Below are 18,397 nucleotides of genomic sequence, written 5' to 3'. Positions count from 1 at the left end.
AATATTGAGTTAACAATTTCCAACCAAATGGCTATATTGTAATTAATTTTGAAATTAAAAAAGAAAAAGAAAAATTAATTAATCTTTCACTAGAGCATAAAAGAACGACCTCACTCACACACTCTACATGTCCAAATTCAAGTACATCTGGTTTCACATAATTATGAATTTAATTTATGTGCAAATTCCTTGCAAATATGGAACTATTTTCATGAACATTTGAAATTCTTATGCAGGAACAAGCTATCAAGAACTAAATCCATTCACTTCTTTGTAACTAACCATACAATAACTAAATTGCCGTTTGGGCAGAGGCTTGCCGCGAAGTTGTTTGCAAAACTTCGCCAGACTGCTGTCTCTCCCGTGCATTTGCAATTCTGACGGGTTGACTCCCACTACCTAAGACTAAGATTTTGCCGGTTAAGTCATACGGGTCCAAAGAGACTCATTAAGGCCAAGGCCCGACCCAATTTAATAATTTTTTTTAAAAAAAAAGTAAGAAGAGGAACGAGAAGAAGAAAGGAGCAGTTAAGTCCAATTTGTTGGCCTAATTTCAGATCCATGCTCAGTTAACAAGCCCAGCCCATAATTCAGGTTCTTGTTACAATTTTCTATTGAGAGTCTTGAGAAGCAAATTTGAAAGGCAACTTAACAATTCACCAAAAAAGAAAAGATGACTTTAACAAAATAGCATTGCCAGAACATCAAGGATGGTCCACGCACTATTGCACCAAGTATTGGCTATAATTGAAAACCAGATTAAATAAAGAACATCCCAAATAAAAGGTACCGAATCAAAAGTGCCACACACCTTGCAACTACAGCTGGGCTGGTGCAGAAAAAGAAAAAAATTCATATAGTTCAGAAGGGTCAATGTAGTAACAAACATTACCCAATATACTTTGCTCAAAGCAAACGCAAGAAATAGAAAAAGACACAAATAGCAAGTTTTGCACATGGAATAAAACATAACTATAATATATATACCAAAAACGCTACATAGACTTAAATTTTCTAGGGTGACCATGCACATGCACAAGATAATTCATAGTCATCCAGCTAAAAGTGGATGTCTCAGCCCTTCTGTCTGTTGTAGAATGAGTGTTCACTTTTGTAAAGCCAATATACTATATTTTTCATTTTACAATATAGCTCTAATAAAGGCAAGCAATGCTCCTACCCTCAGTTTGGGATAGATGGGGGGCATCTGAAGCTTCAATCCTAGTTAAACCCAGTACATATAATAAAGTGCAATAATACTGGGACTCAATAAAGTGAAATATGCACCATAAAGAGAATGGGAAATGGTGCTTTTTGCTTTGGTTTTGTGCCAAACTTTCAATTTAGGAATTTACAGTTTATGTGTGCAGTCCATAGGTGACATTAGATGTAGACAAGTTTTAAAGTTTTGAAGATCATGACACTATGAGGTTATAGTCAAAGCAGTTTTTTATTTGAGAAAAAATAAAAATTGAGAGTTATAAGTCAGTTTTGGTGTGCAGAGGCAGAATTGCAATTTCCAGGAATTCGCGCACAGTGTCCTACTTGTAATTTATTTATAGGTATCTTCATAACCGAGTATCTAAGAGTCAATAAAAAGTATTTAAGTTTTTTTTTTCTTTAGTAATAAGCAACTGTGTATGTGGTGATTAAGTAGTCTATAAATTGAACCTTCTAATTCTATTAAGATAAGGAAGAATTTAAGAGTTGAAATCCATAAAATTCTGTATATTTTTCAACAATTATCCACCTTTTATTGACAGAGTTTTAAGTGTTTGGATTTGTTAGGCAGGTTATCTTCCTTCCCTTTTGCATCTTCTGTTATTCTAATTTTCTGCTTCTCAAAAAGTGCTCTGCTTCACCACTGATTTCTCAACTCAAACAACAACCGTTCCATATTTCTCTATTTGTTATTGGAAAATTGCACGTACATGGTCATGAAATCACAACTTCACTATCCACCCCATTCTCATGGGGTGTGCAAGTGCCATTTGAGCTAGAGATTTCTCTGCTTTCTAAGTTGTAAAGACCCACACCCCCACCCCCCCCCCCCCAAAAACACAAAAAGAACACATACATAAATATATATAAATAAAATAAAATAAAAAATGGAGCTCTAAAGCCACTCTTTCAACCCTAGCAATCTTCCACCCTTTTTTTTGGCTGTATGTTCTTACTATTTTTTTCTTGCAAGAAAGCCCTAAGGTTTGATGTCTTTTTTCACTCGCCCATTTCTTATCATGCTAGTGAGCCTTCCAGCATGTATGATCCTGTCAAACTCAAATGTTATGTCTGCAATACTAAAAGTAAAACACTAAGGTTTGATGCAGGACAGCTCCTTAATGTAAGTTCAAGGCTGCCATTAATGTATGTATATTTGTGTCCATTTCCGTAAAAAGATGTAACATATTCAGCTCATATCTACTTTAATATTACAAAATCTTTTAGAAAGATGTGTAAGCCAGTACTTCTAAGAATCTTTCTACTAGAAGACATCACAATGCTTTCTAATTCAATTCCAATTACACTAAGTTAACTAAGGTACTATGTGTTAGAAACATCTCAATCATATAAATATGGCACCAGACCAGGATACCATGCCATTCATGTTGAATACCCTGAACCATTTGATAAAAATTTGTTACTATATCAACAAGCTATATAGCAAGAAACAAGATGATCAGACTCATTTTCTTATATCAAGCCATTTATCATCATATGATTCTAAATTTCAATTCCAGGTATATTCAGTTGCATGCTGTTGTCTACAACAAAGAAACAACTGAATCCATATAAAGATGGCACCACTGACCACGGTACAGCTGTACCTCATCATCATGACCAATAAGTTAATAACTTTTTGTATTGACTAACATTCACATTAAGGAAGCCCTTAAAGACTGTAGAATACTAAGCAAACCGTGTAGTTGGAATGAGTATAATCAAATACACAATAATAACAAAATTGCTACAACATACCTGCTCTATCTCTCTGCAATTGTATGGTCTAGAATCACACTGAGGCAGGTCAGTTGTTGCAGGATTTGCCAGATAGTCCTGCCATTGATAAATTCAACATTGAATTCTCAATCAAATGGGTTTTAGGTCAATGAGCTACACCCATAGTTCTCAGCTTATCAATCCTGCTTCAGACCAAGACAAATGATATAATTTTATTCTGCGAAAAGTGTATTAAGTTCAGTTTAACCCCCCAAACCATATTAAGAATATATCTGTGTTTTATAATCATTCCGGGCTAAATTAATAACATGTACAAAAGACTTCTGTGCAGACAAAACTAAGCATTAAATTCAACTCTTCACAGTACTCAAGACCCACATTTGGCAACATTTTCAGGCCAATACAAATTATATAAATTTATGCTATGAAAAATTTACTGAAATCAGTTTAATCCCAAAGTCCCAACCATATAACCAATGCTTTCAATCAGTGAACATTACTTTGTTATACTTATTGAATTATGGAAAAACAATTACAATCCCTTGGCAATTTGTTACTCTCTTTTCTTTTCTTTTTCTTGAATAGACAGTTTGTTACTCTCTTTTTTTTCCTGGCCTATTATAAAGAGGGGGAAGAGTGGCACTGGGCTGTAAGCCCCATTGACTAGACAGTTTGGTACTTGATCAACTAACAAGCCAATATCTTGTAGAAGGTAATTTTGGGTTGTCATGGTTTTTCAGTTGTATTAAACTGGATGTGCTTGTAAATAAACGAATGAAATTGATCCGGTTAGTTTCTGGATTGCATTAACTAATGATACAAGCTATCTATCAGCTATTGCCATGGGTTTGAAATGTTAACTTTTCTTTTGAACTGAAGTGTCTTTTATGTTTTTGTGCAGGAGGAGTATGTTGTTGGAGATGAACTGGGTAGATTGCAGTGTGAGCACAAGTTTCATGTGGACTGCATAGAACAGTGGCTGGGGTTGAAGAATTGGTGCCCCATTTGCAAAGCATCGGTGGCGCCCTCACCCTCGCCATCACCTTTGTCGCCCTTTTAGTTCGATTAATTAAATCAGTTGCAGTCTTTAGTTCAATTGATTAGTAGTCATGAATTAAACCTCTTATGTACTTCAAACTAAATCCCTCAAAAGTTTGATGAACGAGTCCAAGGGAAACACAGATTATTCGTACATTCCCATAAATACTTAACCGGAACTGTTCCCTCTAGGATTAGAGACCTGTCCCTCCTAATTTATGTTAACCTCAACTAACTACAATAACCTTTGGGCAACATTCCCCTTTTTCTCATTAACATAGCTCAGTTGAACTTGTCATAAAATTCTTTGAACTTGTCATACAATAACATTGCTCATTAAAATAAACAAATAAAGCAAGGAATTTAAGAATCAATTACCTGAGAGTGAGAGAGAGACGGTGGGTCAGAGAGATGGTCACAGTCCGACGAGGAGAGGAGCCACCGACGACAGAACGAGCCATCGATGAGCCTCGAGCCGCTGATGAGTTGAGAGGAGCCACCGACGACAGAACGAGCCACCGACGAGCCCGAGCCGCCGATGAGTTGAGAGGAGAATGACAGAGAGAGGGAGAGTCTCGTGTTTGAGTGGGTTTGAGCGTTTGGGTGTTTAAGAGTGAGGGACTATGAAAGAGAGAGTGAGTGTTTGAATTTTTGTGATTTTGAGAGTGAGAGATGAGTGTGATCTGTGGCTTTGAGAGTGAGAGCGAGAGACTAAGTGTGTGATGTGTTTGAGAGTGTTTTGGTGAGAGTGAGAGCGAGACTGAGTGTTGGAGAGAGTTTTGGGACACTGAACACAAATCGAGTCTATTAGACTCGAGTTCTTAAAACGAGTCTAATAGACTCGATTTTTAAATCTACGTGGACATTTTGTCCAGCTCAACCGGTGCCGCAACGGAGAAATCGAGTACATTGTACTCGATTTATAAGCCCAAAATCGAGTTCAGTAAACTCGATTTGTTAGAAATCAAATTAGTTTGAAACGTTGCCTAACTAATAATATTGTTTAGATTTTATAGTTATTTAAAAATTTTGTTCGTGTTTGGACCTTTGTAGCAGTATAATTCATTAAAAAAAGTAAGAGAAACTTTCTACCAAATAATAATAATAATAATAAGAGAAACCCAGATATTGATTTTTTCCATCTCTCTCTCTCTCTCTCTCTCGCTCTCTTAGCTCTTAACCTTTCATATTTATCTCATTTGAACAACTGGGTTAGCAAAAATCAAGCAAAGTCGCTACTTCTTCATAATTATTGAATCAGCTCAGCATTCAATGTAGAAGCTGATAATCATGTTTAAATATCCCAAAAAAATAAATAAGAAACCATTTCAGGACTGCAATGTCGATCCCAATTATTGGCTAAAATTAGACTATATTAATCCCATTAAATAGTAGGATAACTGATATAGATTCGTAACTTTATGCCAACTGATCATCGCTATTTGCATGCTTCACACAGTCAGACTTCAAGCTACACCTACTGAGCAAGATGCATGTTTGCTGATTTGATTTGAAAGAGTTGATACAAAATCAGTTTATCTGCCTCTCTTTTGGACTTTCATTCAAAGAACCACATTCTAATAGAATTGTTGCCAGAATGACAGTGCAGTTACATTCAAACTCTAATTTCTAAAAATATTAATGCCTCTCTATTCTCAAAATTCTATATATCTATATATATGTATCTTGAATGTTGAATATGAACCATGTATGATGTAATAGTAATGAGATTGGGTTTGGAATCCCCTTCAGTAGTCCACAGCCTTTGTGTAGCCATAATCAACATGCATTAAAATTTTTTAAAAAGTTACAACTTTTGAAGGGCCCAATCAGGCACAAACACACCACGGTCACATAGTTTCTCTCAATGCACCACAATCCCATAGTCTCTCTCACTCTCTCTCTCTCTCTCTCTCATATTATGGAGCATGAGAGGAGCAGATGTAAGCTTTCCAGGAGTAAGCTCCAAACAAATCCCAAAACTCCTAAGGTAGCTTAAGTAGTTACAATACAAAGCCAATATCCAACACCCTAGCTCCTTAGTAACGTAGGATAGAGCCTAATGGACCCTTTAAAATTATTTATTTTTTGGCAAAGTAATTACAAAAAATGAGATGAATAGATGAATAGATGAAGGCCTTCCTGGTAGATATAGTTCCCAAACATTACACGTACTTGTGACGCTATCTCCTTCCTCTCTAACATATCTTGTTTAGTTGTCCGATCTATGTCTCTCATTAACTTTATGAGAGTTTGATTGATATAAGGCCAAAATATATTGTTGGTCCTTAAAGTTTATAAGTTGAATGCTTTTAGTCCCTAATAAAGTTTAAAAATGAGTGTTAATGGTACCTTGATCTCTAATTCGATAATTTTCTTGTGCATGTGACTAACATAGTAAGTGCCATTTTTTAATGACATGCCTGTTAGCTAAATTTTTATTAGAAAAAATTTGCACATTGCCAAATCACTCCCATTCCGGTGTTTCGTACTTTCCCAATTCAAACCCAATCCTAACTCAATCTACTTTTCTGCTCCTTCAATGGTAAGCATAGGAAGAAATCATTCTCTTTGATTCCTTGAGCTTTTATGATTCTATTGAATTTTCGCTCGGGCTTGAAAAAACTATGATGGCCTGCATTTCTCTCCACCATTATATTGAATGAGACTTTTCAAGTGAGGAATGAGAGGAAAATCAAACTAAGAAAATTTTCAAAGTTCAATTTATCAATTTCTTGCGTTTGTCAAAAAGCAAACACGAATTCATTTAGAAATTTTGAATTATCCCTAACTTTTGAGCAAGTGGTCTGAGTTAAGTAAATATGTACAGAATAGTTAGTTCATTCTCTGAATTGCTTTTGTTTTTCTTAAGGATAGAATTTAGCGATAAAATTGGTTGTAGCCTTAAGCTACCACCTTACTTAATAAAATAAATATTACTTCATATTTTGAAAATCTAACTGTTGAATTGCATACTCTTTACATTCTTAATACACATACCAAATTCTGTGTCAATTGGATATTATTTATTATATGATCTATAAGTTCATATTTTATGCATAATTTTAAATAATTTATTGATGACATAGTTACTAATATTTAATTTTTTAGAAATTTTGCAAGTATGAAGAATATAAGAAGAAAATGTAATCCAATATTAGATTTGTCGAAATTTACCATTAATAAAAAGATAGTGAGTAAGGTTATGGTCTTAAGTTACAACCAATTTTGTAACTAAACTTTATCATTTTCTTAACTCTTCAAATTGGTATTGGCTTACTTGACATTTTACTAATTTTTCTTTTTGTGTTAAAAATGAGTTAAATTATATTTATATTTTGAAAAAGTGAAAGAAAAAAAAGTTAGGATTAAAAAAAAACTGTACATAAATAAAATAATTTATGAAGTTAAATGAAAAGGTAGGTAGTAAAAAAGTTAAATGAAAAAGTTGGTATTAAAAATGCCAGCTCATTTTTCTATTAGTTACATACACGAAACAATTAAGGGAACAAAACAGAAGGATCATTATACAATTTTTAAACTTTTGAGACTAAAATCACTCATTTGAATCATTACGGACTACAGAACGATCAACATGTAAACTTAGCAATCAAAGTTTCCCAGTCATTAATTTAAACATGAGTCACCACTTCTATTTTCATTTTCTTTTATTGGAGTCAAATTTTCATAAATAAGGTCAATGAGCGAGTATTTGGTGCGTCCCAATATGGACACTTTCGGTAGCCTCACTATGGTACTTTTATTAAGAACGACAATTTAATGATAGAGGTTGAACTTTTTTTTACTTCAAAAGCCGAAAGAGAGAGAGAGAGAGAGACCCCAAAAAAAAAAAAAACCTAAGGATAGAAATAAGTAATGGGGTAAAGATACATAGTTAATTTGGCTTTCTCTAACGACACTTTAATGATAGAGGTTGAACTTTTTTTTTACTTCAAAAGCCGAAAGAGAGAGAGAGACCACCAAAAAAAAAAAAAAAAACCTAAGGATAGGAATAAGTAATGGGGTAAAGATACATAGCTAATTTGGCTTTCTCTAACGACACTTTAATGATAGAGGTTGAACTTTTTTTTACTTCAAAAGCCGAAAGAGAGTGAGAGACCAAAAAAAAAAAAAAACCTAAGGATAGGAATAAGTAATGGGGTAAAGATACATAGCCAATTTGGCTTTCTCTAGAGTGTACCATGCAATTAATACATAAAAAATGACTTCAAAGAAAAGCCCCACTCAAAATTTTAGGCCACATTGATGAAGCAGAATCTCGTCGATTGCTTTGGGGGTTTGTCCAGATGGTGCCAGTTGTACTCCGACAAACCTATGGGAGCAAGAACTTACTCGAATGGTCATCGGTGTGGTGCCTGCCACAATGCCTCCGATGCCAAAGTCAGTGTGAAAGAAGGTAGTAGTCAAAATATCAAGAATAACTTAGTATAGGTTGTGATGCTGTGTGTACCTTGTATTGGTGTTGTGAGGGCTTTATATATCCTTGGGGACTATAGCCGTTGGGGTGTTAATGACTCCCCTGATAACGTCTCCGGTGGAGTAATGGGTTTTAATGCGTTTCCACCGGTTCGTCCAGCTGGTCTTGTAACGGTCGAGGCATTATTGGCAGCATTGAATGGCATTAACGTTCTCTCCAATGACGCAGATAATTGGTCAGGTTCGTCCGTAAAGGCTACCTCGTCAATGTTTAACTTCGTCAGTCCCATCAGATGCCCCCCGGGTTTCATGGTCGTTAGTGACGATCGTGGAAGACGAACAGTTTTTTTTTTGTTTTTTGTTGGACCTTTGGGATTTCGTGCCGCATTGAATGCGTGGTGGCGGCGTTACGTGGGTTGTGGCCACGTGGCGTGATGTGGTTGGAGAAGGATTATGTCCTCATTGCATGACCCTTGGGTTTCCCGCCGATTTTCGGTTTCACTTCCATTTGGTTTTTAAACTTCTCCTCCCCTACTTTATCTTACATTTTCTCCCAATTTTCAGTTTGTCCCTCCGAGCATTTTTTCCACCTATTTCTTCATTTCCCTTTGAGCTGGTGCGTGTTGGGCTTCTTGTTTCTTTTCTTTGAGGTACGTTTTCTATTCTATTTTTCTTTCTTTTCTCTTTTCCTCTTCGCAAATGTTTGATTTCCTTTTCTTTTTGGCTCCTGTTTCTTGTTTTTTTTTTTTTTAGTACTTTCCTTTTTACTTGTACTTTGTCTGGGTGTCCATGGTCAGTAGTTTAGAAGTTAGAGAAACTTGTCCTTCGATTTCCTTTCTTTTTGCTCACTTAGGGGGGTCCTTAGGTGTTTTTCCCAATTTGGAGGGTTTCGTTTTTGTGGGTAACAGCTTAGGCGTTGTTTTGGGCGATTTGTTTCCCTTGCTCCGCCAGTCAGTCGATTGGTTCGAAGGTTTGGTGAGGGGGCAACAGTCGATTTCTGAGGTTAGGTCTAGTGATCTCGAGACGGGGTTGTCGTCTAGCAGTGATCTTATGGAGGGGGATACTACCGCATCGTCCTTTAGAGAAGTTAAGGCTTTTCATGCCCTCGTGGAGGCGTGTGGGCTAGATTCTGACGCTGTGGGTAGGTTTAGGGATAGGTTTCAATTCCCGAAACGGGTTCGGGTCCGTCGACCTACTGACGAAGAGAGGGCTTGTCAGTTTTTTCCAGGTGAAGTGTGCTTTTATGAGGCCGCTTTTACTTGTGGACTAAGGCTTCCCGTCCACCCGTTTGTAATGGAGCTCTTAGCTTATTTGGGTATCGCTCCTAGGTAGCTTATGCCCAATTCATGGAGGATAGTGGTCAACTGTATGGAAATGTGGTTGGCTGCTAACGAGGATATGATCAAGGTAAATGAGCTCGTTTATTTGTATCGTTTAAAAGAGTCCAAGGAGTACGGGTATTATGAGCTAGTACCTTGGGAGAGAAGAACCAGGATCGTCAAGGGCTTACCTTCGTCCTTCAGGTACTAGAAGTCCAGATTTGTGTTTGTGTCTAGGGACGACTTTGTGACCCCCTCTAACCGGGATTGGGGAGATATCCCCAGATTGCTTTGTCGGTGGGGAACCCCGACTTTAGGTGCGTCAGTATCCTTTCCTTTCCTTTTCTTGTTGGATCCAATGTTATCGTTACTAATTTCTTTCATCTCTGTGCAATCAAAAGGAGGCCAAAGCTCAAAAGCAGGTACAAGGAGCGTGTTGAGACGGCCATTGTGTATTCCCAGTCTATCAAAAACTGGGACGACTTAGTAGATCCGCAGACGCTCGCCTTTTACAACCTTGGTCCTGATCCGTCTCCCTACGTCCTGTGGAGCCTTGATATTGAAGGAACGAAGAGTAAGTATTTGGGTTCGTCAAATTCAATCCCGTACCTGTATTTAATTGCCTTGTTCCTTTACAATATTTTCCTTCTTCGCAGAGATGACAACTAAATTTTAACAAGGGCATGTACGAGAAGATGCGATCCAAGAAGGACGAACCGTTGTCCAACATCGGGAAGAAGGTGGTTCGTGTGAAAGGGAAGGTTTCCTCCGTCACGCCGGTTGCTTTAGCTACTCCTATGGTTTCCGGCGCCGAGACGACAAGGACGGCTTCGCCAGCTACTTCGGTAGAGGAGATCCCAACCCCTGCTTCGAAGAGGCCTCGTACATCAGATAGGGGGAAGGAGGCTACTTCTTCGTCAACCATTTGGGATGACGAGAAGTTGGCGATGGACCGAGCTCATGGTGTCGTGACCGCAGAAGACCTAAAGGTGTTCTCGGGTATGCCCCCAAATGAGTTGATGAGTCGTCATCTCCAGAAGCTCGTCCAGGTAACCTGCTCGTTTTAGGTGACTACATATATATATATATATATATATATATATAAATGTTTCTTACATTGGTGTGCTTTGGGCTAAATTTCGTCGCGTATATATTAATATATATATATATATATATATATTTTTTTTTTAGGTGCTGGAAGAGACTGTTCACCTTTCGTCTAAGTATCTTGCTCAGGAGGTTAAGGTTGAGTCCTCGCTTTCTCGGATCAAGGTCCTGGAGATGGAAAATTCGAAGCTGAAGAGAGATCTAATAGCTTCGATGGAGGACGTTCATCAAGCCAGGGATGAGGCCAAGAAGCTGAGTGACGAGCTGAAGGTAGAGCAGCAACTTGTACTGGAAAAGGACGGGGAGCTGGCAACCGTGAAGGAAAAGATCAAGGTCGTCGCCTCCAGAGCTATCGAAGGTTTCCAGCAGACGGAGGAGTACAACTCTGTGCTCTTCAGCTGGTATTTCAAAGGGTTCGAGCTTTTAAGGAGGTACTGCATCAAGCACCCTTCTGGGATTGACCTGGAGACGCTGGACATGGAGGAAGTGGACAGGGAGATCTCTACTGACGAGGCTGCCCAAGCCGCGGCTGCTGACGTTCCTGGAGACCTCCCCGCTATTGATGTCCCAGTCGTCGAGGCTCCTGCTCTTGAGGCCCCAGCTGAAGACGATGTCGTCCCGGACGTTTGAACCTGTTATCAATCAGAAAAATTCCCTCTCTTTTTTCCTTTTTTTTTTTTTTTTGAGGTGCCTGATATGTTTTAAGGCTCAATTTCTAGAACATCTAAAAAAAATTTTATGTGTATTTTTAGCCTAGTGTTTATGGGTTTTTTGATGTATAAACAATGGTGAATGCCTTTGGTTTTTAGGCCTTTATGACATCGTATTTGCTTAAAAACAATGGTGAATGCCTTTCTTTTCTTTTTTACCTTCGTTGGCGACGCGATTCCTCTACGAGGAATATTATTAGCTAGGTATTTTCCTTTATCTTTTTTCCTTCGTCAGTAATGTACATCCGTCTATGCGGAATCTTATTACTTAGGCATTTTTATCTTTTTGCCTTCGTCAATAATGTACATCCGTCTACGCGGAATCTTATTACTTAGGCATTTTTTTTTTATCTTTTTTCCTTCGTCAGTAATGTACATCCGTCTATGCGGAATCTTATTACTTAGGCATTCTTTATCTTTTTGCCTTCGTCAGTAATGTACATCCATCTATGCGGAATCTTATTACTTAGACATTCTTTTTATCTTTTTGCCTTCGTCAGTAATGTACATCCGTCTATGCGGAATCTTATTACTTAGGCATTCTTTATCTTTTTGCCTTCGTTAGTAATGTACATCCGTCTACACAGAATCTTATTACTTAGGCATTCTTTATCTTTTTGCCTTCGTCAGTAGTGTACATCCATCTACGCCGTAACAGGTTTTCGGGAATTCGTACCGACGATACCTGTATGAAAACATTTTTTTTGAATCGTTATTTCATTAATTTTCAGGATTGGGTACATTCTTTGGGTTACATCTGTCCATGGTATTTCTTCAAGTGTTCAATGTTCCAAGGTCGCGGTAGTTTCTGCCCGTCTAGGGTTTCCAAGTGGTAGCTGCCTTGCTAGGAGTAGTGGACGATTCTGTAAGGTCCTTCCCATGTGGGACCGAGCTTCCCATAGGCAGAATTTTTTGTTGCATTGGTGACTTTGCGTAGGACGAGGTCGCCAATTTCAAGTCTTCTGAGCTTTACCCTCTTGTTATAGTATTCGGTCATCTTCTGCTGGTACTTCATCGTCTTGCTGGAGGCCTTGTTTCTTACCTCGTCTAAGCAATCCAGATTAATTCGAAGCTGATCGTCGTTGTCCTCCTCGCGGAATACTTCTCGCCTGGTGCTGGCCACACCCACCTCGACTGGGATTACCACCTTAGTTTCATAAGTGAGTTTGAAGGGTGTCTCTCCCATTGGCGTTCTTGCTGTTGTTCTGTAGGCCCATAAGACGTTGGGCAATTCTTCGGGCTACGCGCCCTTTGCTTCGTCTAGTCGGGCTTTGATAATTCTGAGCAGTGTCTGGTTAGTTACTTCTGTTTGTCTGTTCGCTTGTGGGTGTCCAAGGGACGAGAACTGGTTCCTGATACCTAGTCCCGAGCAAACGTCTCTAAATCCCTGGCTATTGAACTGACGACCATTATTCTAGATAATCGTTCGTGGAATCTCGAACCTACAAATTATGTTCTTCCACACGAAATTATGGATCCTCGCCTCTGTAATAGTCCCTATTGCTTCTGCTTCGACCCATTTTGTGAAGTAGTCGATGGCAACGAGCAGGAACCTTACCTGTCCTTTTCCCTGAGGCAGAGGGCCGACGATATCAATCCCCCATTGTGCAAATGGCCACGGAGAGGTTATCGTCGTCATCTTTTCTACTGGCAGCCTTTGGACGTTCCTAAACCTCTGGCACTTATCGCACCTTCTGACGAGCTCCGTAGCGTCTGTCTGCATGGTCGGCCAAAAATATCATGTTCGAATAATTTTGCTTACCAGAGATTTAGGCCCAGCGTGGTCTCCACAAATCCCTTCGTGGACTTCTCGGAGAACGTACTTGGCTTCCTCCTCGTTGACACATTTCAAATAGGGCAGGGAGAAGCCCCTTTTGTATAAGGTATCATTCAGGATCGTAAATCTGGTCGTTCTCGTTTTAATCTTCTTGGCTTCTAGGGTGTCGCGAGGGAGATGCCCGTCTTGAAGAAATGACACGATCGGTGCCATCCAACTATTCGTGCTCAGAATGGAAAATATTGGGAATTCTTCAATGCTGGGTTGCTTCTGAATCTCCATGAGTAACTCCCCGTTCGTCGATTCTTCTTCGGACGAGGCCATTTTCACAACCTCATCAGTCGCCATATTCTGGTTTCTTGGGATCCAGGCGAAGTCCAACTTATCGAACTCGCGGGCTAAATATTTTGTCAGCTTAAGGTACTTTTGCATTCTCTCTTCTTTTGCCTCATACTCGTCCCTGATCTGTCCTATTGCCAATTTGGAGTAGCTCTGAATAAGTAGGTTCTTAATCCCAAGGGCTTTTCCAATCCTTAGTCCCGTCAGTATCCCTTCGTACTCGGCCTCGTTGTTGGTTGCTGGAAACTTAAGTTGGACTCCATATCGGAGTTTTTCTCCATCGGGGGTGTTTATGATGATCCCTACCCCCCTCTCTTTTTGAGCTGAAGAACCGTCAGTCTGAATCATCCATGTTTCCAACTCATCACTGTCGTCATCATCTTCGGGAAGCGTGAACTCGACAATAAAGTCTGCTAGGGCTTGTGCCTTGATGGCTGTTCTGAGGTGGTATTCGATGTCAAATTGACTGAGTTCGATTGCCCACTGGACCATTCTCCGTGCTGCCTCAGGTTTATTGATGGATTTTCTGATTGGTTGGTCCGTCATTACATGGATAGGATGTGCTTCGAAGTATGGTCGTAGCTTCCGCGAAGCTACTATTAGGGCGAAAACGATCTTCTCAATCTTGGGATACTTGGCTTCTGCTCCCTGGAAGGCTTAACTGACGTAGTAAATTGGAAGCTGCTTCTTATCTTCCTCTCGGATCAATGCCGCATTGACGACCGTGGACAACGCAGCTAGGTATAAATAAAGGTTTTTCCCTTCCTTTGAGGGACTCAAGAGGGGTGGATTACCTAGGTAACGTTTGAGCTCTTGGAAGGCTACCTCGTATTCATCAATCCAGGAAAAAGCTTGTTTCAATGCCTTGAAGAAGGGTAGGCATTTGTCTGTTGCTTTAGAGACGAACCTATTGAGTGCAGCGATCCTCCCTGTGAGCTTTTGGACTTCCTTGACGGTCTTTGGTGATGCCATGTTGAGTATTGCCTGAACCTTCTCTGAATTTGCTTCTATTCCTTTTTGGGACACCATGAATCCTAAGAACTTTCCTGAAGCCACCCCGAACACACACTTACTAGGATTCAGCTTCATCTGGTATTTCCAAAGGGTATCAAATGTCTCTCCCAGATCGTCCAGGTGAGTCAACTCTTTTTTGCTCTTGACGAGCATATCGTCCACATATACCTCCATATTTCTACCAATTTGCTTGCTGAACATCTTGTTTACCAGTCTTTGGTATGTTGCTCCTGCGTTCTTCAGTCCGAAGGGCATTACCTTATAGCAGTAGAGTCCTTGACTTGTGATGAAAGCAGTTTTTTCCTGATCTTCCTCAGTCATTTTTATCTAGTTGTATCCTGAAAATGCATCCATGAATGTTAGTAACTTATGTCCAGCCGTAGAATCTACCAATTGATCTATCCTCGGCAGGGGAAAACTATCCTTCGGGCAGGCCTTGTTCAGGTCCGTAAAGTCCACGCACATTCTCCACTTTCCATTTGCTTTTTTCACCAGCACGACATTGGCCAGCCACTCGGGATAATAAACCTCTCGGATGAAGTCTGCCTGCAACAACCTGTTAACTTCTTCTGTGATTGCTCGATTTCGTTCGAGGGTAAAGACCCGTCGTCTCTGTTGGACGGGCTTTTTCTCGGGGTCTGTTTTCAACTCGTGCTGGATTACTTGGCGTGGTATACCGGGTATATCCTCTTGACTCCATGCAAATACGTCCAAGTTTCCCTTAAGGAAGTGGACGAGTTTATTTCTCATCTCGGGGCTTAAGGTCATTCCTATCCTCGTCACCTTTGCAGTTTCCCCCTCGACGAGTTCTACCGTTTCTAGGGCTTCCATGTTGTCTTCTTTTTCTCCCTCGATCGTCCATGTGTGGTTTTCTCCTGCAGCCAACACGGCTTGGTAACATTCTCTGGCCAAAACTTGATCTCCTTTTACCTCACCGACTCCGTCTTCAGTTAGGAATTTTATCTTTAGGCAGTAGGTGGACGTGGCTGCTTTCCACCTGTTGAGCGTGGGTCTCCCAATGATCACATTATATGAGGAGGGGCAATCTACCACTAGGAAGTCCAGATGACGGGTCTGCTGCTTCGAGTAAGCGCCTATTGTGACCTTTAGCGTCACAATACCCTTGGGGTATACTCTGTCACCGCTAAAGCTGACGAGGGGGGAATTGAACGGGTGCAATCTACCAGGATCTAGTTTCAACTGTTGGAAGGCCGGTAAGTATATGATGTCTGCAGAGCTGCCATTGTCAACAAGGATCCTCTTAGTGTTAAACCCTTCGATTGTGAGTGCTATGACCAGAGGGTCGTTATGGGGCTGCCTTATTCCCCGAGCATCCTCTTCGCTGAAGAATATATCCTGGTTCGTCTGTCTTTGCTTCAATAGGGGTTCCATATGGACACTGTTTACTTGCCTCTAGCATGCTTTCTTGAGTGACTTGTATGATCCCCCCATGAAGGGTCCCCCTGCGATTGTGCTTATCTCCCCGATCACATCCTGTTGTGGTTGGGATGGGCAAATCTCATTCTTGGACGAGGATTCGCGTTGGCTCTTGTCGCCCTCCTTGAACCTGCCGGAGTCCCCCTTTTTTACATACTTCTGAAGCTTTCCTTTTCGTATCAACTCTTCTATCTGTCCTTTCAGGTCTCAGCAATCCTCCGTGTAATGGCCGTGATCCTTGTGGAACCGGCAGTATTTGTTTTTGTCGCGTATGTTTGGTGACGAGTGCAAGGGTCTCGGCCATTTTAGGTGGTGTTGATCCTGGATCTATGTCAAAATCTTGTCAACAGGCATAATTAAAGGTGTGAATTTTACCGGTCGTGGAGCTTTCTCGTCCCTTCGTTTGTCAATGTCACCTCCTCGACGGCTTGGGCGCTCCTTCTTTTGTCCCCTGCGTTCGTCTTCCTTCCTTCCTTCATTCTTCGGCCTTTCCTCGTCTACGATGGCCGCCAACGCGTCCTCAGCATTCATGTACTTTTAGGCTTTCAGTAGCATCTTCGCCATTGTCCGGGGCAGATTTTTTGCCAGTAAGACGACAAATTCTCTGGACTTAAGCCCTACTTTAAATATTTTCAGCTGGACCTTGTCGTCCGCATCGTCCACCTTTAGGGTTTCTCGAGTGAAGCGTTTTACGTACGACCGCAAGGTCTCCTTCTCTCCTTGCTTAATAGTGAGTAGGTGATCTGCTGGTCTCTTGGGGCGTTGCCCCCCGACAAAATGGCACAGGAAGGCACTACTTAACTGCTCGAAGTTGTCGATGGACGAAGTGGGCAATCTCGTGAACCACTCTCGTCCAGCTCCCTTCAACGTAGTAGGGAAGGAATGACACATGATCTCATCAGGGGGCTGTTGAAGGCCTAGGGTCGTCTTGAAGGTATTAAGGTGATTTTGGGGATCCTTGAGCCCATCAAAAGGCTCGAGCTGAGGCAGCCGAAATTTTGCTAGTACTGGTCGTTCTAAGACCGCCATGGTAAAAGGGGAGTCCGTCGCCCTGACCAATCTATCTAGGCTTCGATCCGTCTTCTCTTTTATGGCATTTCTCAATTCGTCCATCTCCTTTCTCATTTCTTGGAGGATGTTGGAATGTTGTTCCTCTGGAGTAACGGTTCTCCATCGGTCACTCCTTCCGTGGCTGTCCCCCTCGTCCTCTTGGACAGCTCTTGACCGGTTCTCCTCCTGCTGCAACCTTTGTCTCATTTCCTGATTCTGTCTGATGAGTTCTTCGACGGTGGCCGCGAGAGTTCGAACTTGCTGTGCCAAGGCCGCTGAGTCCTGGTTGGATTCCATTTGGAGTTGGTAGGAACCGCGTTTTTGTTGTATGAGAAAATCGTTCCCCACAGACGGCGCCAAATTGATGAAGCAGAATCTCGTCGATTGCTTTGGGGGTTTGTCCAGATGGTGCCGGTTGTACTTCGACAAACCTATGGGAGCAAGAACTTACTCGAATGGTCACCGGTGTGGTGCCTGCCACAATGCCTCCGATGCCAAAGTCAGTGTGAAAGAAGGTAGTAGTCAAAATATCAAGAATAACTTAGTATAGGTTGTGATGCTGTGTGTACCTTGTATTGGTGTTGTGAGGGCTTTATATATCCTTGGGGACTATAGTCGTTGGGGTGTTAATGACTCCCCTGATAACGTCTCCGGTGGAGTAATGGGTTTTAATGCGTTTCCACCGGTTCGTCCAGCTGGTCTTGTAACGGTTGAGGCATTATTGGCAGCATTGAATGGCATTAACGTTCTCTCCAATGACGCAGATAATTGGTCAGGTTCGTCCGTAAAGGCTACCTCGTCGGTGTTTAACTTCGTCAGTCCCATCACACATAAATGTCTTTCTTTTTTTAGCTTTTGTTTTTTATATAAGAAATTATTATGACTAGGCAAAATGATTACGTTGGAGTGGTTTGGAATTTGCAGTACGTAGCAAATTCTTCGCCGACAACCTTCAACAAAGATATCAAAAAGAATATATTTAAAAAAGGGCCGTAATAGTTACACACTATGCATGGGAATCACTTCAGTTAAATTGGCTTACTAGTTACTATTGTTTTCTCACAATAATTATCTCCTGTGTCGGTAGTGTCCACAGATATGGATATGAGCTTTTCCAGAGATAACTCAACTATTGCCATTGTGCACATTCTTTGTATTCTACATATGCATGCATGCTTGCTTTAAATTTGTTCGGGTCATATTTTATT

General features: G+C 40.6%; 3 protein-coding genes across 3 annotated transcripts; all 3 read right to left on the bottom strand.

Moving 5' to 3' along the window:
* Window positions 1-12,416: 12,416 nt before the first annotated feature.
* Window positions 12,417-12,758, bottom strand: LOC142632740 (uncharacterized). The gene has a single exon (XM_075807089.1). The coding sequence runs from the start codon at window positions 12,756-12,758 to the stop codon at window positions 12,417-12,419; it is 342 nt and encodes a 113-aa protein (XP_075663204.1).
* Window positions 12,759-12,986: 228 nt separating this feature from the next.
* Window positions 12,987-14,234, bottom strand: LOC142632739 (uncharacterized). Its single transcript, XM_075807088.1, has 2 exons — window positions 13,335-14,234; window positions 12,987-13,289 (listed from the first exon to the last, which is right to left on the bottom strand). Exons 1-2 carry the CDS (start codon window positions 14,232-14,234, stop codon window positions 12,987-12,989), a joined length of 1,203 nt encoding a protein of 400 aa, XP_075663203.1.
* Window positions 14,235-15,015: 781 nt separating this feature from the next.
* Window positions 15,016-16,094, bottom strand: LOC142632738 (uncharacterized). The gene is made up of 2 exons (XM_075807087.1): window positions 15,166-16,094; window positions 15,016-15,040 (listed from the first exon to the last, which is right to left on the bottom strand). The coding sequence occupies exons 1-2, from the start codon at window positions 16,092-16,094 to the stop codon at window positions 15,016-15,018; spliced, it is 954 nt and encodes a 317-aa protein (XP_075663202.1).
* Between the last annotated feature and the right edge of the window lie 2,303 nt (window positions 16,095-18,397).

Source organism: Castanea sativa, chromosome 4, assembly GCF_040712315.1.
Source record: "Castanea sativa cultivar Marrone di Chiusa Pesio chromosome 4, ASM4071231v1".
Lineage (NCBI taxonomy): Eukaryota > Viridiplantae > Streptophyta > Magnoliopsida > Fagales > Fagaceae > Castanea > Castanea sativa.
This window is presented reverse-complemented; position numbering and strand designations above follow the sequence as displayed.